This window comes from Vulpes vulpes, chromosome 8, assembly GCF_048418805.1.
Source record: "Vulpes vulpes isolate BD-2025 chromosome 8, VulVul3, whole genome shotgun sequence".
Classification (NCBI taxonomy): domain Eukaryota; kingdom Metazoa; phylum Chordata; class Mammalia; order Carnivora; family Canidae; genus Vulpes; species Vulpes vulpes.
The window spans coordinates 18,469,449-18,493,258 of NC_132787.1; the positions used below are offsets into that span (position 1 = coordinate 18,469,449).

The 23,810-nt window shown below is 32.8% G+C and overlaps 1 protein-coding gene across 2 annotated transcripts in view; it reads left to right on the forward strand.

The window, feature by feature from the left end:
* ERGIC2 (ERGIC and golgi 2) overlaps positions 1–23,673 on the forward strand; it is a 40,210-nt gene extending 16,537 nt beyond the window's left edge. For both annotated transcript variants that reach the window (XM_025995032.2, XM_072765659.1), the window contains exons 6-14: positions 2,149–2,189; positions 4,848–4,949; positions 6,023–6,118; positions 10,567–10,622; positions 11,676–11,774; positions 15,574–15,671; positions 18,371–18,533; positions 19,865–19,947; positions 20,116–23,673. In XM_025995032.2, the coding sequence (XP_025850817.1) occupies positions 2,149–2,189; positions 4,848–4,949; positions 6,023–6,118; positions 10,567–10,622; positions 11,676–11,774; positions 15,574–15,671; positions 18,371–18,533; positions 19,865–19,947; positions 20,116–20,178 (801 nt within the window). In that variant the 3' untranslated portion in view covers positions 20,179–23,673. The remainder of the gene's footprint in view (positions 1–2,148; positions 2,190–4,847; positions 4,950–6,022; positions 6,119–10,566; positions 10,623–11,675; positions 11,775–15,573; positions 15,672–18,370; positions 18,534–19,864; positions 19,948–20,115) is intronic.
* The last annotated feature ends 137 nt before the right edge of the window (positions 23,674–23,810 follow it).

Sequence of the window (23,810 nt, forward strand, 5' to 3'; positions counted from 1 at the left end):
GTCTCTCATGAATAAATAAAATCTTAAAAAAAAATTAAGAACTATTATTTTTTTAAGATTTTATTTATTTGAGAGAGCAAGAAAGCATGAGCAGAGGAAGGGGCAGAGGGAGAAGGAGAAGCAGACTCCCTGCTCAGCAGGGAGCCCGGTATGGGGCTCGATCCCAGGACCCTGAAATCACAACTTGAGCCGAAGGCAGACGCTTAACCTAGGTGCCCCTAAGTAAGAATTATTAATGTAAAATTATTTGAGATAATTTTTACTTCTTTTTATGTTTTCATACTTACTGTCCTAATATGCACTCTGAATATTAAAAACATAGCCCTGATAACTTTACTAGTTTCCAAATCATGATCACAATATGCTGTGAGAGTTACTACTTTGCTGCTTACTATTATGTTTTATTACTATTTCTTTACTTAAAGAATTTAAAAACTGCTTAAAAGTGAGGAATCTGACAGAGCTGGGTTTGTATACTAACTCTTAAGGTCTGTGATTTTGGAAAAAGTTTTGAACCTGTTGAGCTTCCTCCTCATAAAAAAGGCAAGACTGATAACAGACTCACAGGTTGTTCTGAAGGCTAAGTGAGGTTAGAAATTAAGTAGCATAGTATCTAGCATGAAGTTGGTTACTCAGTAGTTCCTTTACCCCCAGGCCCCTTGTGCCCAGTACTACACTCTGCAGTTTGGGGAAGTAAAAGGAAGAATCATAGCCCCCACTGTCAAAAGTTTTATCTACAAGGGTAACTGGGAAGCAATTGCCTGCAGCCTCCTGTTTGCTATGGTGTGTTTTACAGAAGCATTTTCCTTGTGTGCTATGGTGGAAAAAAGGTTGGGAAGCATGCTGTAGACAAGATCAGCAAGAGGAGTAGTCAGAGATGATTTCACTGTAATCAGAACGATAGGGGCAATTTAACCTGGAGGGTCTGGTACGTAGGATTTAGATAGACGAGAGGATCACAATTACAGGAGAGGAAGTTTCCAGGTTGGTATAATTAAATTAACAAAGGCAGAGAGGTAGAACCGCTTGATAAAATGAAGGATTTTCCCATTTTGATTAAAGAACTGAGGATTTTGTAGAGAGTAGTAGGTTAGGGCCTGATTATGGAAGAATAATTAATTTTGCTAAATTTAAAAAGTAGAATCAATATATACTTTCTTATGAATTGCCTTTATAAAAATCAAGTCTTTGTTATTGCAAACTTAAATTGTAGATCTTGCCACACACCATGAAAAGCTTGCATATTTCCCTCTTATCCTACAAACTACCTCTTCTGACTTCAAATTGATGAAGATGGTGCTTAAATTTCTTGAACTATTCCTTATTGATTAGTACATTTGGGGATTACTGTGCCATTGTTTAACTTGTTTAAAAAATTACTGATTTCACGGTGCCTGGCTGCCTCATTTGGAAGAGCATGTGATTCTTGATCTTGGGATCATGAGTTTGAGCCCCATATACAATGTAGAGATTACTTAAATAAATCTTTTTAAAAAAATGTTAATTTTTTAAAAAAGAAATGACTTTTTTTTTTTAAAGATTTTATTTATTTATTCATAGAGGCAGAGAATGAGAGGCAGAGACACAGGCAGAGGGAGAAGCAGGCTCCATGCAGAGAGCCTGATGTGGGACTTGATCCCGGGTCTCCAGGATCATGCCCTGGGCTGCAGGCGGCATTCAACCGCTGAGCCACCGGGACTGCCCAAAAATGTTGATTTTATCATGCTATTTTTCCCAGCAAAAAAAAAAAAAAAAAAAAAGACTTTGGATGCTAAGATCCTATAGTTGAGCTTTATGTTTTTCTTTTTTGAAAACTTTCATGCATGTATCATTTAAATGATTTCAAGCCCTAACATACCATATTGTGCTTATGTCAGATTGCCAACTTGCAGTCATTCCTATAAATGTGGATAACTGTAATACAAAAATATTTGTGATTAGTAGAACTTCTTTATATTGGCTTTGAGTAAGAATATTATATACTACATTTTTTAGCTTACTTATAGAAGATTAAATGTATATCATGAATATTTGGTTTTACGAACACTATAAATTTGTTTCTTGCTCAGAAGAAAGAATTTTAAATTATGAAATACAAGCCAAGAGAAATTGACAGTGCTGGTGATTATGTTTTTTCCTTTATTTCAGGCAATATTTGATCTTTCACCACAGCAGAAAGAGTGGCAGAGGTAATAAGCTAACAAAGTATTGTGCTCCACAGAAATCTAGATCATGTTCTCCTGCTTTGTCTATTGTGAATTGTTCATAGATGAATATTTCTCAAGGCAGTTTTTGGGATGAAATATTAGCAGAATGTAGTAATTAATCTTTATAATTTTAAACATTTTTATCAGATCTTAGGAAAGTCATGTATAATCTTTTCTCTAATGCACTTGAATCACGAATACATTTTAATTTTCATTTAAAATTTTATTAACTATTTAAAAATTCATAAAGCAATATATGATCATTAAAATTCAATTTGAATAGAAAAGATATGAAGTAAAGGATATAAATTAAAAGTGAAAGCCTCTGACTAGCAGTAGCAACCAGTTAAATTTCTTGTGTCACCTTCTAGAAACTTTCTGATCATTTATAATTTTCCGTATGTTTGCATATTTGCTTATGTTACTTTTTTTCTGAATACAAATAGGATCATTCCATACATTTGTTCTAGAACTTGCTTTTTCTCCACCTAACCTGATACTTTGGACATCTTCCCATTTCACTACGTATAGTATTCATTTTATGGATAAACTTTAGTTTATTAAATTAGATCCTTATTAGTGGGCATTTAGATTGTTGGCAGGATTCTAATATTAAAAACAATGCTCAATGAAAATTCTTGAACTTAATTCCTTATGTACTGGTCAGTGTGTGTGTGTGTGTGTGTGTGTGTGTATGCGCAGTTTCTAGAAATGAAACTTCTCTTTCAGGGGATATTTAACATTTTGATAAATTCTATCACAAAAAAATTCTAACTATGTGAGGTGATACTGTAGTAATCATTTTGCAATATATACATATGTCAAATCATAAGTTGTACACTAAAACTTAGTGTGATATGTCAATTATATCAATAAAACTGGGAAAAAAGACATTTTGATAGATGATACCAAAGTATCTTCATTTGTGGTCCAAAACTATGTGAGAGTACTTATTTATATACAATATCACCAACAGTGGGTATACTGTTTTTATTGTTGCCAATTCTGTGGATGAAAATGGTATTATACCAGTTTAATTAGCATTTCTTTATGAATCACTTGAATATCTTTGTGGATTTTTTTTTTCCCCATTTGTATTCCTTTTTGTGTGAAACTGCTCATTTATGCCATATGCCCATTTTGCTTGGTTGTTGTTTATTTCCTTTATAATTTTAAATAATTTTCCAATCTATGTATTGGTACTTATGAAGGCTTTACCTAATTTAAGATTATTGCAAAAAAAATTTTTTACCCATTTTTTTTTTTCTTTCTAGTCCCTAAGTACATTTCACAGGCCTTTCTCTTTAATTTCCACTTTCTCCATCTGGGAGAGTTTTTTTTTTTTTTTTTTTTTTAATAAAATCTTTTTTTTTTTAATTTTTTTATTTATTTATGATAGTCACAGAGAGAGAGAGAGGCAGAGACACAGGCGGAGGGAGAAGCAGGCTCCATGCACCGGGAGCCTGATATGGGATTCGATCCCGGGTCTCCAGGATCGCGCCCTGGGCCAAAGGCAAGCGCCAAACCGCTGCGCCACCCAGGGATCCCCATCTGGGAGAGTTTTAAATTAAGTTTAAAATTAAATGTAGTTGAACAAAAGAACAGAATATTAAGTATTTCTGGGCTTCTAGAGCTTTTAGTAGAAAGCCATTCAGAGATGAAATACATTACTTCAACCCAGAAACATTAAAATGAGAAGCCTTCTTTCATCTGAAATTTTATTCAGTGTTCAAGACTAGTAATAAGTGGGAGCAGAGATTGTGTTTATACTATTAAAATTATGGCTGTTTTCCATCATAGTTGAGTTTTTTACATATATTCATATATGGAGTATAAGCTTAGATATTGGTATATTTGAGACAGAAGTTATATGTGTGCGTGTGCACACACACACACAGTTTGCTGCCATCAACCTCTTTTACCACTGCTTAGCTCTAAAACTAGACTCTGGAAATACAGGACACACACAAATAGAAACTTACAATTTCTCTTAGCATTAGGTCCAAAGATTTTAAGCCTTTAGACATGTAAATCTGAAGATGAGACCGTGTAAATCTGAAGGTGCTTATATTCTTTTTAAAAAGTATAGGTAGAGTATAATATTTTGTTCAGAATGGTCTTGTCATATAGACTAACATTTAGATTTCTTTGGAAAAGGAGACACCAGGTAATATTAAATGGCACTATGGCCTATTTTGTAATGAGGATTAGATACTTGTCAAAGGGGTTTATACCCAAGTAATCTCCCACTTAAATCCACCAAATCGGTTGTACTTGTCTTACTTTTTGTATCTGTAATACTTTATTCAATACCTGATAAAAAGTAAGAATTTGGTAATAGCTGCATGCATGCATGCATGAAAGATGAGTTTAGATACTCAGGTGAGCAGAAGCTCCTTAATGACGCTGACTGCATAGCCATTATCAGTGAAGTTAGACATGCTTATGGACCTCAACTATTAATCCTTCAACCACCCTACCTCGTTTTTTCTTCTTTTAAGGAAATGACCAAAGAAAACTTGATACTTTGTTTTAGAATAAAGTCCTATAATAATAAGTCAGCTAACACTTTGTAAAAAGTGTTGGCTTTCTTGTTACCTTACTGTATTTCTAACTATTGCTTATTTATGTTGTATTTAGGATGCTGCAGCTGATTCAGAGTAGACTGCAGGAAGAACATTCACTTCAAGACGTGATATTTAAAAGTGCTTTTAAAAGTGCATCAACAGCACTTCCACCAAGGTGAGATGTAATTTTTAAATATACAGCTATTTATTATGAATTTACTATGACATAATTTTAGTATTGGTTTAGTTCTCTGAATCTCATATTTCTTAGAGAAAATGTAATCATTTCATATTAAGAAGATTTCTTTTTACTATTAAATTTATAGCCTGTGATATTGATCAGGAGTATCACAAATAATACTTCATTTTCATTTAATTTTTCTCTTAATGTGTGTATGGTATACTTCCATATAAAATTATATTAGATTTTAAGAACAAATTAATTGCATTTAGCATTATTTTATAAGGATGTATAAATATTTGTTAGGAATTTTATGGGTTTTTTTTAGAATTCTGGTTTTGTTTTGTTTTTTTTCAAGATTTTATTTATTCCTGAGAGACTGAGAAAGAGGCAGAGATATAGACAGAGGTAGAAGCAGGCTCCCTGTGGGGAGCCCAATGGGGGACTCGATCCCAAGATGGCGGGATCACACCCTGTGCTGAAGGCAGACACTCAACCACTGAGCTACCCAGCATCCCAGGAATTTTGTGTTTTTATTTCACTTTTTTCTCTTCTATAGGTTAGAATAGGTGATACTTAGAAATGCTATAATCATGAAAATGATTGTTTAAATTTAAAACTATAGAGAGGTTTTACATTTGCTAGGATGAAAGTGTCATTGTCTGAACTTAGATGACATGTCCTTCCCTCATTCTTACTTGTCTTTCTCTGTCCCCTAAAGTGTCAGACAGATTACAAAACTTTGTTTTTATTGGACTAATTCTTTCAAGCTTTCCTCTAAATGGCCTTAATTCTGATAGGAAGAACCATGGAATTTTAGATTTGTGTAAATATGATATATGTCTGTGTATATACATTATATAATTATATAATATTTTCCCATTTTGTAGGTGTATGAGCTTTTATAAATGTGTAGACTTGAAAAAACTGCTGTACTACTTTTGACATTTAGAACATTACCTAAAAATCAATTTTTAGGGATGTTGTTTTCCTTCTACACATTTTCCTATCACAGAATGGTGACTATATTAAGTGTACTGTAAGTAATTCTTCCTCTCATGTAACAGGGAAGATGATTCATCACAGCCTCCAGATGCTTGCAGAATTCGTGGTCATCTCTATGTCAATAAAGTCGCGGGGAATTTTCACATAACTGTGGGCAAGTATGTTCTTTTCACTTACTGAAAATACTTTAGACAAGTTGGTAGCTTGGTTTAAGAGTAAATTCTTTGCTAATCAAATAATATGTAACTACTACAGGGCTGCTTAAAATGTTGTGTATCTGTGTTTTTGATATTTTGAGACTTGTGTGCTGGGCTTTGATCTCAGGATAGAGAAGACTGCTAACTTTAACAACTACTTCAAAACAAAAGTAAACAGTTATGTCATAATTTATACATTAAAGTAAATGAGCTGCAGGTTGATAGAAATCAAAACCTACTTTGCTAAGTTTTAGTAGCCAGGCAGCTCTTACCTAGACATTTCATTAATTTGTTCTTGTTGCAGATGCTATCAGGTTTTTGTTTTGTTTTTCCTTTTGATAATCATCATCAAAATGTAATCCTTGATTAATTTGAGGTATTTTGATGTAGTTAGAAATTTGTAGTGCCTGAGATAAAGTAGGTAAAAGTTAAGGAAAAATATAAGACCACCTACCTTCATGAGCAGCACTCAGCAGAGAAACTATCATGTGATATGAACACTTGGTAAATTTCTGAATAAGTAAATGATTCTCTGACTCTCTTCCTTTCTTCCTGCCTCCCTCCTTCCCTTCCCTCTCCATCCATCTTCATTCAACAATTCTTCATTGTAAAAGACATTTTTTGAGAACTTGCTATGCGCATACCAGATACTAAGATGAAACCATGAAGAAAAGAGGGTTTTTGCCTTTATGTTGCTGACATTCTGTAAGAGAATCCAAACTTTGAACAGTAAAATTACACTAATAATTATTTAATTATAGTTGTATTGAAGCTGTATAGCAGAAGTACGGCCAATAAAAAACTGTATAACAGGGTATCTGATTCACCTGGCACATTAGCAGAGGCTTTATTGAGGAGAACCTTTGAATACTAGTGAGTGATTAGGAATTTTATATATAAAGGTGAAAGGGCATTCAGACTGAGGGAAAGGCCACGAAGAAGGAAATAATCATTGCTGGAATTTTTTTTTTGTTAAATATAGAGATAAATAGTGTAAGTCTTTTATGTAAAATTATTTCAGTGTTTACAGTGATCAGATCAAACATTTGTCTTTGTTGTCCCATTCATGTTTTGTTGTTTTCTTACTGTTGCCAGGATTGATTCTATGGCTGGGAACCTTAGAATTTCTTGGTATCATGCAGACAATAGATAATAGTTGGCTCAAAGAAGTTTAGAAGATTTTATTATACCTGTGGATGTAAATGATATCCTACTCCCAAACTAACTGAAAGAAGGAAACTTTGACTATTATGTTATAAACCTCTATACTATGGCCTTAATTCCCAGTTTCACTTCTCTCTCCATGTGATAATTCATGCCATGAATAAGAGAGGCCAGATGGAAAAGTATTTGGTTCATATCGTGTCCTCATCATCTCTGGGTTATCTTATGAACCCACTCCTAGTTTTTGGTATTATGTTTACCAAGTTCCATATTTATTTTTTTGAAGATCTCATGTTACCTCTAAGATACAGTATCATTCTCAGCTGTAACATAAAGGAGAAATAAAAAGAACATGATTTGTTACATAATATGTATTTCAATATTCAGATGTTTGAGCATGAGTACCTTAGGTAAGGTAATGGAGTAGCCAGATGCCTGCTGCTGCATGTAGAATCATCAGATATACATCAGTCGCATATGCAAAATGAAACCTTTATTGGCCATTCAAATATCATGAATGGTATTTCTATTGATGCTGAACAACTCTGTAATACTGCAAACAAAAAAAGTATACTATTCCCTCCATTTCCTAGGAAATTGAATATATATTAAAACTACAACAAAGTCTTTTGTGTAACTAAATTCTAGACTCAGATGATTATTCATAGGTTTTTCACCTACATGAATGCCACTTAGAGTGTTTGGAAGTCATGCAAGATGTTGGACAGTATTTTTGAGTGTGAAACTGTCACTGTGTTTACAGGATGCCTTGCTTCCCTAGCTGCTGTTCACTACGGGTGGTTAGTGACTCCTCCCCAATAATTGTGACAACCCAAAATGCCTCCTTCTAGCAATCCTCCTTCAAAACAGTCTTTCCTTTACTGAAAATTACGTGGAACAATATATCATAACACATGAAAAATACATGACATTCAGGTTTCAGTGTCCAAAAATAAAGTTTTACTGGAACACAGTCATGTTTGTTTGTTTGCATCTGGCTACTTGTACACTACAATACCAGGATTGAGTAACTGTGGCAGACTGTATATGACTCATCACTTTGTACTGCTACTTGGTGCACTACAGATTACAACAAATTATAACAGTTAAAACTCCACAGTGTTACAGATTCCTTGTGAATTGGTGTACCACAACATTTTATTTCTTTATTGTATTACTCTGTCAGAAAAGAAAAAGAAATAAGGGTTTCAAATGTACTTTTAAGGCACAGTGGAGTGTGGGTTATTTTGTCAAATTTGACTTCCAAACATCATGTTTATTATGCAGTGACACCATAGCTATGCTAAAAGGATATAGGATATGTAAATATAACCAGACTAAACACTCCTCACAACATTACTAACTCTCAGGAAGATTAAAAAATTTAAAAGGGAATATCCAAGCACAAGCAGAATTTCTTCATAAAAATAAAAAATGAAACTGAGACTGTGACCAAAGTCGATAGACACATGACTCATTGTTTAGCTAAGAAATGGAAGCCACTTACCGGCAGCTTGATGAGATTGTCTTTGCACCAATCAGAGAAATGCATCTCGAGAAAATAAATTTGCTTTGGAGAATTAGCTTTTTGGTAAGAAAAGTGCCCTAGCTGCTGAGGATAGTGAGAGCAGTGTCCAACATTCAATTCAAAAGCAAGGCAGGTGATAACTGAGTGGGTTTCCTTAGCTCTTGCTGAGTGAATGGAGGTTACCAATATTGCTTGTTGTTTTTTTGAGGAGTGTGAGTTTGATTTGATTAAATAGCCTGCGTGGAATAACTATAGATAAAAATATTTTTAAAGAAATTGAGAGAACATTGGTGTGTTGCTGGTGGTAAATATGTATGAAGCAGAAAAAGGCTTGTGTGGGTAAATTCTCAAGGCTTGTGAAAATGAAAGGTGTTTAAAACCTTGTGGTTATGCGTTATATCAGCAGTACTTCACAGAACATATTTGAATCTATCATGTATTGAACTGATAGTGATGGTGAACTTCATTTGCTCTCACGGACTTAATAAATATTGTCATTTCCATGAACTTTTGTAAGAAAGAAAGGCTGAATATATTAACTTGCCCTACTACACAGCACCTTGACAACTTAGCAGTTGTCTAGTTTTTTGTGATTTTTTTTTAAGCTTAGGGCTGAGATTGAAATTTTTCTGAATAAGGAAACTACTGTCAGTCATTTTTATTGAACACTGAATAGGTTTGGAAGTTAAGTTTGGTGCAGACTGGATAATGTTTCTTCATGAATTTAGCCTAAAGTTATAAGACAAAAACAGCATTTCTATATGAAACTTAACATTATGGTAGAGTTATTTCAGTGGTAAGTAATGTCTAATGATTTTAAGTGTTATTTCTTGCTTTCCATGCTTGGATAGGCTGCACTGTCAAAAGTAAGACAAGAAGCAATATCTGCATTCTTATACTTGTATATATTTTCCAACCTCAAACTATACTTCCTGAAGGGTTTTCAGACCTTGATGCAGGTGCAAAGGAAATTTCCACATTTTGAAATCAATTTAACTATTCACTTGAGGAAATTCTACTTTAGATTGCAAATGAATGAATGAATGAATGAATGAATGAATAAACAAACAAACAAACAGCTAGCTAGCTAGCTAGCTAGCTAGCTAGCAAGTGACCAATCTGTGTTATGTAACCACACACCAAAGGAAATACCACGAGAGGAACCTCATACAGTTCTATCCAAGCAAATGAATATACTCAGTTAAAAGATATGCCCATGGATTAATATTTTCAAAGATAAAATATGTAAAATATTCTAGAGTTCATAACAGATAAATCTTTGTGATCAGTTTTGAAAATAGGGAACATGAACCAACCCTCCCTTGTTAAGGGAAATGTTATCTCCCAGCAAAAATACCTGAACTATATCAAAAAAGTACTCAGTTATTACTGTTATATTTTGAATGTCATTATGAGAAGTTTGAAAATTTTTCTCTCTTCTTATATAACTGCCTACATAATATTTTCAGTTTTGCATCTTGGCCCACAAAAGCCTAAAATACTTACTGTCTGGCACTTCACAGAAACAGTTTGGCAGCCCTCAGTTTATTACATGGGCTGAAATGAGTAGACTTAACCTACTTAAAATCATAGGACAAATATGTTTTTATTTTACATTAAGACAGGTATGTAACTTAAGAAAGATCCCCTTTCTGGTTTTAATTAGTTATATATATATTTAGGTATTATTACTTTAATATTTTTTTCCTCTTTTCAGGGCAATTCCACATCCCCGAGGTCATGCACATTTGGCAGCACTTGTCAACCATGACTGTAAGCAGTTTCTGAAATTTTTTCCATGAAGAGGTCATTGAAAAAAGTGTTGTGTGTGGGGTTTTGTTTTATTTTGTTTTGAGTGCACATGCGAGGTAGGGCTTTCAGAGTGGGCTGTTGGCAAAATGGATATCCAAAGGAGAAAATAAATGAATAGATTTATTGACTCTAATCAATTTTCTCTTATCCTTAAACTACTTGTCTTTATTTATTCATAGCTCAGAAGTTGCTAGGGTTAGGGAGCAGAGCCTTGGTGTGCTTTATATCACTTTGTACACATCTCTGCTAATTTTTATGGCTAATGAAAGGCCTATATATTTCAAGCTTATTTCAGTGTACATCTGCACACATGCATATATAAAAATTATTCAAGTTAGTTTAGTGTATTGATTGTCATAAAACTTGGTTTTTAAAGTCCTTTTTGGAGGGCACCTGGATGGCTCAGTCAAGCAACTGCCTTTGTTCAGGTCATGATCCCAGGGTCCTGGGATTCAGCCCCCTGCCTGTGCTCTCTCTCTCTCTCTCAAATAAATAATAAAATCTTTTAAAAAACAAACAAAAAAAGATCTTCTTTAGAGAACAAAAAAAAAGTAATGAATTCCATAAAACATGAGTTTGTCACATTTAGCAATGGTAATTATTAAAAATATATTGATCGATGGGTTTTACTATTTGACTACATGGACATCATTCCAGTTCTAACGATCCTGTTACTATATAATTTGTCAAGGAAAGCCATTATTATTATTATTATTATTATTAATTATTATTATTACTGGTTATCAGGATTAGATTACTATTTTATAGAAGTTAATTTGTATGTTATGAAATTTGAGATATAACATTTTATTAGAATGTACTTACTGTTATACATTTAATTCCACATATTTATATGCATTTTCTCAAAATAATGAAGTTTTAAGTACTATATTATACCTATAGATTTTGAGATATTTTCATTTGAGATTGGGTAAGAATGTGAACCAGTATGTAACATATAGTTTTGAATAATTTAATTTCTATACTTAATTTGTTTTATTTTATTCCTTTTAGCTTACAACTTTTCTCACAGAATAGATCATTTGTCTTTTGGAGAGGTTGTTCCAGGAATTATTAATCCTTTGGATGGAACTGAAAAAATTGCTGTAGATCGTAAGTATTTAATAATTACTGTTGGAATTTGCATGCAGGCAATTGCTTTTATAACTTTAATATTAACACATTTTTAATAACCCTCTTGTGACAAATAAATAGGTAAATCTTTAAGTAGATTAACTGGTTGATAATTTTATGTGGAAATGTATATATAGAGAGAATTTCCTACTAGTGGATAAAATTTATGTATTAAAAAATGAGCCATAAGAACAAAAGAAATTAGAGTCAGAAGTAAGCAGGAGAAAAAAGACATAAAAAAATTAAGCAGAAAAAAATAGAGTTTGAAAGCTCTCGGAAATATATGAAATCTCGAAATATATGAAAGGTTAATGTGTCAATTGGGCTGAACTGCTTTCTCATATGCACTAAAGAAAGTTTCAACATTATAAATATTTTTTTCTTTGTATAGATTTAAAGTTCTAAAATGCATATTTACCATTTTATTTTATTTTTATTTTTATATTTACCATTTTAGAATCCTCTTTGGGGAATTTTACAGACATCAGAAATCTAGAGTTATTCTAGAATAGTTTGGTTATTAACATAGTCAGAAGTAGTACATTATAGCATAGATAGCTTCTGTTACTGTTTTAACCTTCTATTCCATTTAAAATTTGGTTTATCCAAATATGGATGGATTATTTTTTTAATTTTATAACAAATAATCTATCTTGTGTTTCTTGAAGGTTTTTGATTGCTTTTCCCTTTACTAAAATAGTCCTACTGTATGATATGTTCCCCCATAAGACCTTTTAAGGACATGTAAAGCTTCCTGTGCTACTAGGAATTCTAGTTTTTGCAAAACTAATTAAGGATTTCATTTTTTATTAAAATAATTAATATTCTTTTCCATATTTTTACTCTTTTAGCATAGCTTATAATCAGATACATCAAAGATGTTTTACTTAGAATACTGAGTTACATTCCTTTTTTTTTAATGATTTTATTTATTTATTCATGAAAGATACTTAGAGAGGCAGAGACATATAGGCAGAGGGAGAAGCAGGCTCCCTACAGGGAGCCCGATGCAGGACTCGATCCTGGAACCCTGGGATCGCGCCCTGAGCCAAAGGCAGACACTCAACCACTGAACCACCCAGGTGTCCCCTGAGTTACGTTCCTAAGTATTTTATGTTTGTACAGAAATGCTTCACTTAGAGAAACCTGAATATTCTATATTTGGAAATGTGTTAGTAGAAGCATTCTGAGAGAATCATAAGCTTTATTCAGTACATAATCTCATCTTTATTTGTACGTTCATTGTATACAGAAATACATATGAGGCAATCATTGTGAAAACATGTTGGTTAATACTTTGTTTCAGGATGCTAAAATTACTTCAAATTTTTGTATAGAAACAGAAATATAAACACATTAATTTTCAAAAGGCTCTTTTTGAATTTTCTTGTTCCTAAATTCATAAAGACTAAGAGATATTTAGAGTTATGTTATAAAATGTCACTAGATGAGTGTCAGTAGGTTATTCAAAGCTTTAAAGCAGGTGTACTCTTCTCCTTACTAATATATATCTTATTGGGCTTCTTTTTTTAAAAAAAGGAAAATCAGCATTACAGATCTGTTGTGTCAGGTAACGCACTCCCTCCTTTATGTTCCCTCAGAAGTTTTGAGGGGATTACGTGGTACTTATATCTTTTTTTTTTAAAGATTTGTTTATTCATTCATTCATTCATTCATTCATTCATTCATTCATTCATTCATGAGAGACACAGAGTGAGGCAGAGACACAGGCAGAGGGAGGAACAGGTCCCATGCAGGGAGCCTGACATGGGACTCGAATCTGGGTCTCCAGGATCAGGCCTTGGGCTGAAGGTGGCGCTAAACCGCTGAGCCACCTGGGCTGCCCCATAGTACTTATATCTTGAATGCTGTACTACCAATTTGGATAGACCCACTCCTTTGGAACAATTTGTGGCTTGCAACAAAATTTCATTCAACATCGTCTGCTGCCCCCTCCCCGCTTTCCCCAACCTGGCCATTAAATTATTTAACAAATTTATAGACTTTTCTTGAATTAACATTGACAAATTGGTCTTTAGTAGTTCTCTGACCACAGCTTAAATGCTTTCCAGTTTTTCCGGTCATTTTTCTTTGACTCTTTGGTTATTATTCATTATATTTCACTCCTCACATGTTGTAAGATTCCCTTATCCATCATGTTTCTCCCAAGTGATTATCCCACCCATGTGTACAGCAGAGATTATTATTGCCTCACTGCTCTCAATTTCATCTTTTTGTCATTAATACTGAAGATTTAAACGCCTTTTTCTCCTAGCACTTCCAGCTCACTCCCTCTGTTTATAACACAATAGAGTTTATTTGTAAAACACCTCAAAACTAGGCATAAATAGAGCAATTCGCCTTGTATCAAAGAATGACTCAAAGGATGAAACTGAAGACCATCTATCTACAATTAAAAGTCATCTATCGGTGGTGGACAAAGTGGATACTTTCTACTCTAGTATTATCTGTGATAATATTTAGGCTATTATATAGAAGAACTAGTCAAATACTGTTTATGTTTTTGAAAGTTATATTGGTACAAGTGGTGGGTGAAATAAGTGGTGAAGTTGAAACAGGTTTTATTTTATTAGAAACTTGTTTAATGTTAGTGTTCGAAGACGCCATTACTCTTAACTTTCCCTCCTATCTCCAGTTTACCCTTCCCTCCCCTGTTCTGAGTCACACTAAGAGACAGAGAAATTGAACTGATGGAAATAAAAATTCATTAAAGTTGAGCAAAAGAAGATAGACACACAAAAATACATACTGTCTACTATTTATATAAAGTTCTAGGATAGGCAAAACTAATCTGTGGTGATAGAGGGTAGGTTAGTGGTTGGCCTAGGGTCAGAGATCGAAGAAGGGGATTGACTGCAAAGGGGTATGGAGGAACTTTTTGAGGTGGTAAAAATGTTTTATATTTTGATTGGTGGTGACCATGTGGGCAAATGCAATTGTCAAAATTTATCAGACCATACATTTAAAATTGGTGTATTTTATTCCTGTACACAGTTTCTGTAGACAGTTATTATGCTGTATGAAGTACATCTGTTTTCATGTCAGATATAATGAGGCCCTATTATTTACCTGATTGAAACTACAGATAGATCTAATGCTAAATTTTCTAGAATATAGACCTTGACAATGAACACGTCTTGTATAACGTGAACAGTTACCTGTTTAAGGTTAATTAATGATTAGTAATATAGTGGTATTTATGACTGTATTAAACCTAAAAATGCCTAAATACTTTAAATAGGATCTTTTTGACTATGCAGTAATCTCAGACCGACAGTGAGTAGGTTTGTTCATTATCTCCTCCTGTCGTATCAATTCCTTGTATATATCCAAAGGCTGGCTAATTCAATTTTGGTTTATTTATAATTCTTAAGATATTACTAGAAAATGAAAATATGTCTTGTGATTATAATTTTATTCTTACTAGTTTCTGTACTATAAAGAAATGTTATTTTTTCACATTTGATAAAAGGGTGATAATGTTATAAAGGATACCTAATGACTAGTTCATTTTTTAAACATCTTCTAATAGATGTGTATATGTAAATATTTTATGTTTATTGAGAGCTTATTTACCACGTATGAATATACTGCTTTCATTGATTCTTTTAATTGTTGTTGTTATTCTTAAACACTAAGTAATAAGTAGCATTAAATTTCAAGTTAAGTGCATTTAATAGGAGGAGGGCGTATTTGGCAGTAGTATTTGTTACTATTGGATTGATTGGGAAAAAAACACATTTTGTTTTTATTCTAGACAACCAGATGTTCCAGTATTTTATTACAGTTGTGCCAACAAAACTACATACATATAAAATTTCAGCAGACACCCATCAGTTTTCTGTGACAGAAAGGGTAAGTTGAATCCAACAGATAAAAAGTTTTTTTTTTCTTTTCTTTTCTTTTTTTTTTTTAGCATTTTATAGTTCTGCTACAAAATAAGGTTAGAGTTGGTGCCCTCCCCCATTTAAAATTTGTGAAAGCTTTGAAATGCATTAACATTTTATTTCAAGCCAATTAAGTAAATATTAGAAATGGATATTAGTATGCTTTAGAGCAAGAAAAGATTTTAAAAATCTGGAATGTCTTCTATTCAATTTAAACAAAGTATTATTAAACTATTATGGTATTAATGCTTTTATTTTTAATATCCTTATTTTGTAATATTTCCTATTGTATTGGTATAATTAATTCTTACCTGCCAGTGGACACTCTGATTTCTGTTATTTATTTTTTAATTAATGTACCTACCCTGGGGCATACATGGTTCTCGTGGCTCAGAGAGCAGACCTAGAGGATTTGCCTTCCTAAATTAGTGCTTTTTATTCATCTAATTAAGAGGACAAACATTCTGCAATCTCAGAGTGGAGTGGCCTTATAAATATGAGGAACAGAGCTTTAAAATTGAACAGTTTAACAGACTTCTCATTCTGGGTTCATGTTTTCTTATTATTGTTTAAGAATGGTGAATATTCAAATATGAATATCCAGAAGAATCCCAAGGTAAAATATAAGTGCTTTTAAAAATTTACTTCCTCCATGTGGAGTTTTCTTTTGATAGCCTTACAATTTATGATGACTGTGTCCTCAATAATTGTAGAATTTCCTTTATCCTCAGGAGATTAAATACTGAAGTTTTTAGGAATGACTTTCAAATGATTCAGTGTGAAAAATCAAGGGTGTGTGTGTGTGTGTGTGTGTGTACAGAAAGAGAAAAACTAGGTAAAAGATATGCAAGTATATATTGTGTTTTTCAGCATTTCTTTAGGGATGGAATGATAACATTTTTCACTAAGATTGACAACACCTGAATTTTAGGCAGTCTCTATAGTGGCAAAGCTTTGGGGAAAATATGCACATAATACATTACTATGGTAATGCAAAACAACATGGTCTCTGTGGAAGAGAGTTTAACAGTATCTGCAAAATGACATATGCATTTACTCTTTGACCCAGCAATCTCACTTCTAGAAACTGAATCTGAGGATATAGTGGAAAAAATACAAAAGTGATATGTATGAGGCTATTCACTCCATTCACTGAATTCACTGTTATTTGTAATACTAGAAGATTATAAACAACTCAAATGGTACATGCATACAATGGAGGAACATACAACTTTCAATAAAAGAGAGAAAGGTATCTATATACTGATAATGAAATCATCTCCAGGATGTATTTCAAACAACAAAATTATATTAAAAATATATCTAATCTCAGAGCATTTGACCTTTGCATAGTATGTTTGTGCTGATGGGGTAACTAAAATAGTTGTAAAAAAAAAAAAAACAGTGGAGTAACTAGGTTTGTTAAGTGGGGAATGAGGGGCATGGGGAAGAGGAGGAGCTGGCTTTCATTGGTTCTGGAACCCAAAGTGAATCATTATTAGTTTTTTGTTACATAAACCTGATCCTTGAAATAGCTTCCATCTATATTGGTGATGACAACATAATTGTGGTATGATATTGAACATATCAGAACCTTGAGATGAAGTCATTGTATTGGAAACTTGATCATGGCTTATAAGGCTCTGTTCTGATCAGGGAAGGGTTTTGTATGCCCCACATGAAATTGTTTTAATTTCCCTTGTTATTTGTATAGCTACAGCTTGCAGTTTATAGCTTAATAAAAATAGGTAAGGGACTGTTATGACAAAAGTCAGCAAAGGACTGTGGTAGCATATTTTTCAAGCTATAAAAGAAATTTATTAGATGGTTTGCAAAGTTGACTTTTGAAGTGTAAACAGGATGGAATGAAATAGAGTATTTTCTTATGCAGTCTACACATTATGGTAGGTTTATGATTTTAGCTGCATTCATTTTAAGAGAAAACTTCCTTTAAAAACTAAACCGATAGCTTAAATTTGATAACTTCTTTTTTTAATATTTTATATTTATTTATTCATGAGAAACAGAGAAAGAGAGGCAGAGACACAGGCAGAGGGAGAAGCAGGGAACCTGACGTGGGACTCGATCCCTGGTCTCCAGGATCAGGCCCTGGGCTGAAGGCGGTGCTAAACCGCTGAGCCACCTGGGCTGCCCAAATTTGATAACTTTCAAATGAGTCCTTTCTCTTTTCTTCTTGTATCATATTTCATATAGTTTAAATAAAATGAACAACAGAAAGTGAAATTGTTTCTAAGTTTGATAATTTAAATGACAGGAAATAAATATAATTATTTTGTAAATTCTTAGCAAAGAATTGTTACAGAAAGTATATTAAAATATGAACTTAGTTTTTATGGATTTGGTCAATGAAGATGCCATATAGTTGTAAGCTCTTGAGCTCCGTAGAACACTTGTATGTAAAGTGACCTTTTTGAGAAAATAGGAAAGTATGACTCTGCTCCTTTGATTTCCTTAGAATCTCATCAGACAAAGAATACAGAATAATTTGATTGTCTCTGAAGAGCTTAGTCTAGTAAGGCAGTTCGTAAAGAGATTTAGATACTCCTCTCGTACAGCTGGACTGTAGGGCTTCATATTGATTGTACAAGTAACCAGATGATGTGAATCCCATTTTTCTCCTTCTCCTGTCTCTCTTCTTCCTTTTAGGAACGTGTCATTAACCATGCTGCAGGCAGCCATGGAGTCTCTGGGATATTTATGAAATATGATCTCAGTTCTCTTATGGTAACAGTTACTGAGGAGCATATGCCTTTCTGGCAGTTTTTTGTAAGACTCTGTGGTATTGTTGGAGGAATCTTTTCAACAACAGGTTAAGATTCATTCTTTTTTTTTTTGTCTAATTTCTAAAAGTATTACTGAAATTAAGATGGTTTTACTTAGCAGGAGCAAGAAATATATACATACATTCCCATATTTTGATATTTAAAGAATTTTTTTCTGTAAGATTTAATTCCAAATCTCCAAAATTGTATTGATTAAGCATTGAATATAGCTAAGGTCACTACATTTACATTCAGTGATTTAAGGGAGATTACTTAATGAGCTAGAAAGATCCTAGAATTCAATCCAAGTTCTGCCATTTATGTGGTAATATAGGTCGTCTACCTTTTTTGAAATTGTTTCCAAAAAAATAAAAAAAATAAAAAAAAATAATAAAAAAAAAAGAAATTGTTTCCTCATCTATAAAAATGGAAATAATAATTATACCTAACTTACAAGTGTGTTGTAGGATTAGATGAGAAAATGTCTATAAATAGTAGACACTTGAATGTAAATTTTCTTTTTCATTTAAGGTATTTTTAACTGTACAATATATAAAATCACATCTAATGGTACTTTGAACTATGCAACATGTGCAACCAGAATTTTCAGTCAATACTGTTTTTATGTTTTGGTTTTTTTTTTTTTTTTTTTTTGTCCTGAGTTTATGAGATTCTCTCAAAGGTAATTTGCAGAATAGTAATCATGAAGATTTGAGTACAATAGATAAAGAAAGGAAACTGTTCCTTCTCTATCCCCAACCCCTATTCAGTATTACATGGAGCTGTATAGTCTATATACAGCTTTGAAAGACTTCCTTACTACCTTATTTAAATTTGTCTAAATTCATGGCACTGATACTATTTATTTTTCAAAATGGCATGTGTGAGACATATAAAGCACCCTTGAAAAGATTGCTTTGTCAAGATCATGAATTATGTGGCCTTGTGATTTTGAAAAGAAATCTGTTTTAAAATTTAACCGTCTTTTTTTTTTTTTTTTTAAAGATTTCATTTATTTGCATGGAGGAGAGAGAGTAAAAGAGGGAGAGAGAGCATCCAAGGACACAGAGCAGAGGTGGGGGGAGAAGCAGACTCCCTGCTTAGCAGGGAGCCCAGTATGGGGTTGATCCCAGCATCCCGGGATCATGACCTGAACCGAAGGCAGATGCTTAACTGACTAAGCCACCCAGGCACCCCTGTTTGGTTATTTTTAACCATGGAAATGAATAAGGCAAACTGCTTTGTTTCCTTTCTTAATCTATTCTATTATAATTAGTGAAATTTTTTATTCTTATGTAACAATTTGAAATAATTAATTTAGGAAATGATTTCATTAAAAGCATCATTTAATTTAAAAAAAACTTATTTTTTATTACAGGCATGTTACATGGAATTGGGAAATTTATAGTTGAGATAATTTACTGTCGTTTCAGACTTGGATCCTACAAACCTGTCAGTTCTGTAAGTGCTACAGTATCAAATGGTGCTGATCTCTAAATCATAGTATCATTGTTAAATCTAAACAGTAGCTTTTGGTGCTTCAAAAGAAATTGCCCAAAATAAAGCATTGTGTTTAGAGGGAATAGTGTAAGGAATACAACTAATGCTTTGGTCTTTTCTTCTTCCTAGGTCCCCTTTGAGGATGGCCACACAGACAACCACTTACCTCTTTTAGAGAATAATACACATTAGCACCTCCTGAGTGAAGGAGATAAACTTTTTGCCTGAGACATAAAACCTTTTTTAATAATAAAATATTGTGCAATATATTCAAAGAAAAGAAAATATGAATGAGAAGTGGGAATCACACCTAGGGAAAAAAAAAGAAAGATAACCCAAACTGAAATCCCGTATATGTTGTGTCTGTTACGTTGTCCTAGAAGAAATTATGCAGCTAATCAGTGAATAAGCCCAACTGGAGTGTTGCAGCTAATCAGTGAATAAGCCCAACTGGAGATGACCCCGTCTGATATTTTCATAGCGAATGGGCAGTATTGAAATCAGAGCTTGCTTCTTGGTGGCAAAGAACCTGAAGGAAAGAAGTCAAACCACATCTAAAGAAAAAGGCATTGATAAGTGCAAATGTTTGCGTCCTTCTGTTTTTAAAAGATATATCAGAATAAAATATGTAAAACATATGGAAAACTAGTCTAGACTTTAAAAAGTTGTGGTCAGGTCACACTGTTAATAAAGGAATATAGGGATGGGTCCCTATGCTATAGCCATATCAATGTTAAGCCATAATGACAAGGCCATTTATCTAATAATTTGGTCTGAGGAAGGTAACTGCTTTTCTTTAAACTCTGGCTATTGGCTTTTTCTGACTGTACAAGGCAAGGTCGTGGAAGACTAAGGTGAATTCTTACAGGGGCAGAGTACGTAGGTGCTATATAATATGTAACAAAGGTAGCATTCACAAACTGTATAGTGGGCACTTAAACAGGGAGAAGAAAGCACATTTTTTAAAAAGATGCTAAATTTTCTTGTCTGACCCTTATATTATTGGTATACTTTGGTAGAGGGAGGTGAGTAATAAAAAGGTCCACTAATGGTGATGAAAATTATCAGTTTGTAAAGTATTAAAAGTAGAATATTTTATACATGTTTGGGTGAGGGGCAACAGGGTAACTTTACATAAAGTAGAAACATGAGGCAAATACTTACATAAGGCAAGATCATGTCAGATCTGAGAGATTATCATTAAACAATGTCCGTTAAGCTGTAAAACTGGATTATGAGTGTCTGCATTCAGAGTGTCCTGAATGTGATTCATTTTGATATTAGATTGTGTTGTTGTAGCTTTCTTACTAATTAAGGATTAATTTTAAATTTCCAGACTTTGAAAGACTAAAAATAATGAGAGGGAGATATTGCTCAGGTGCCATTAAAAACTGTATTTGGAATACATGTACCAACATCAGTTTTCCTTTTGTAATACTTAATGATAGTAGAATAACTACCAGTCCCCAATGATTTAAGTCCTTTGGAGAAATGGGGAAGTAAAATTCCAGGTAAGTGACAAAGATAAGACTAAAAGACTAGATTTAAAATGGTGGGTTTTGGAGATAGTATGTCACAAATTACAGTTTTACAAATGGATTTTTTGTTTTAAAGATGAAAAAATGTTTCCTTGGAAATAGTTGGTACAGATAATGTCAATGAAGAAAAGGAGAAATACTAATGAAACTGCTTTGAATTAAAAGCTTATGGTGAATGGCACTCTGAAGGAAATAAAAGCATTATTGTTTAAAATATATACTTTACTATTAAAAGCTATTAAGTTGACTGATTAACACAGATGATGTAACATGCTCTGAAAGATTTTGGATTCCAGAAAACTCCAAAAAATCAATGAGCCTTCTCTGTTATTGATTTATTTCAAATACTGTTTCCAATGAAGTTAGACTAGGAACTAATAGAACATCTCTCAGAAGGAATTTTACTTAGAATTTTAGCTATTTTAGACTGAATCTTGGTTCTGTGAATCTGCTTTCCAGAAAGTTCATTCAAGGTGTTTTGTTTTTTTTAAGGGAGGTAAAACAATATTGATTTAAAATTATTTTCTTTCAGTTAAGATTTTAGCAGTTAAGTATCTTTAAAAGGATTTTAAAATTATTTTGGTGCTTGCTTACATATGATTTTTAATTGTTCCCATGTTTTCCAAATACCTTATTAAAATTTTAATGTAATTTATCTGTCCCATTAAAGCTGACTATAAAAGGAATTTCTTTAAAGCCAAATCCTGCTTTGCCATTGATTTATACTTTAATAGTTAAGAAAGCTTTTTACCTGAAATTCCTCAAATAGTCAAAGACAGATTTTTGGCCATCAAAGTAGTAAGATTTTGACCAGCCTTTTGGATGGTGAATGATGAAGTATGCCTGCATATTAGGATCAGTTAGGAGTTTCTGATCTTGCCAAGTGTTTCTTTTCCATTGCAGGGAACAGTGTACTGACATACCTATTATGGAGCTTTGGCTTGTGCCTCAGAGAGGCTACCCAACTTTATTACTCAGTCCTTTTTCATTTTATTAGGGTATTCATAATATTTATATATTCCAGCCTAAATATTTTAAAAGTTGAAACTTCAACTTACATGAAATTTTTTTTTTTTTTAACTGTGTTTTGTATACTTTGGCCTATAAAAAGAGATAAAATATTTAGGTGAATAATTCTCTGCTGCAGTATTTGTACAATACAGACTACCTCTTGGGAAAAGATTAACCCAGTATTATAATTACAAAATTACTTCTAATTCTCAATTTAGACCATTAGTATCACATTTTTCTCAAATACATTTTATGATAGAGAACACTGAATTTTCATAGTAAAATTACTAATGCAAGTAAAGTTCTCAATCTTTAATGCAAACTTAACTTTGGAATTCATAAATGAATGACTAAGGTCTAATTTTTTAATGGTATCAGTAGGGATATTTTATGCAACCTGTCTTTTTTTATGTTGTGGGTTACTGATTTGGGTACCAGAAAGTAAAATTTATATGGAACTTGTCTGCTTCAAAATTTAAAACTTTGAATCTTGAGCTCAAGATGGATAATTTTGATTGTTTAAAAGTTATCTAAACTTGAGCCAGAGGACCTTTAAAATTTCATCATGCCCTTGAACTTAAGTCCTTCCTCCCCTTCTGCTTGGAGCTCTATTGCAAACCTTCTGCAAGCCAAAGTGAGTCCACCCTTCGTCAGCACTATCCAAACTAGATCACCATATGTTCATACATTATGGTATAATGCCTGTATTGATATTCAAGTATTTCCTATTGTAGTTTTCCCCCACTCTTGAAATATTTTTTAGTGATACCACGTTGCATTATCTTAGGAGTAGGAAACAAACTGCCTTGGATTTTTTGGTTTTCTTGTGTTTTTTTTGTTTTGTTTTGTTTTGTTTTTAGAGAAAAGAGAATACAAAAGACTCATTTAGTGTCTCAATCCCAAACATTTGGACTCTAAATAAAATGACAAATATAAGTTTCTTTGTCCTTTTATGATCATGTATCCCCAAATAAGCCCCAGTTCCTCATATTTAAGCTGCTTTTTTCCTTATAGGAAAACTGGCAATCTTTAAATATCACTTTGTTACATTTGCTTTTGCTCCAAATGGAGTTAAATTACTGTATAAGAGTGGATTTCTTTTGTATTTTCATATTAAAAAGTGAATGAGTGATGCAAATTGAATAGTTGACTCAAGTCTATAAAACTGTCAACAGAGTTGAATATAAGATTATAGTCAGTGAAACATTTAAATAGCTTTGTCTTAGCAACTCCTAATTGTATTGGATGTTAATCAAAAGGAATTAGATTAACAAC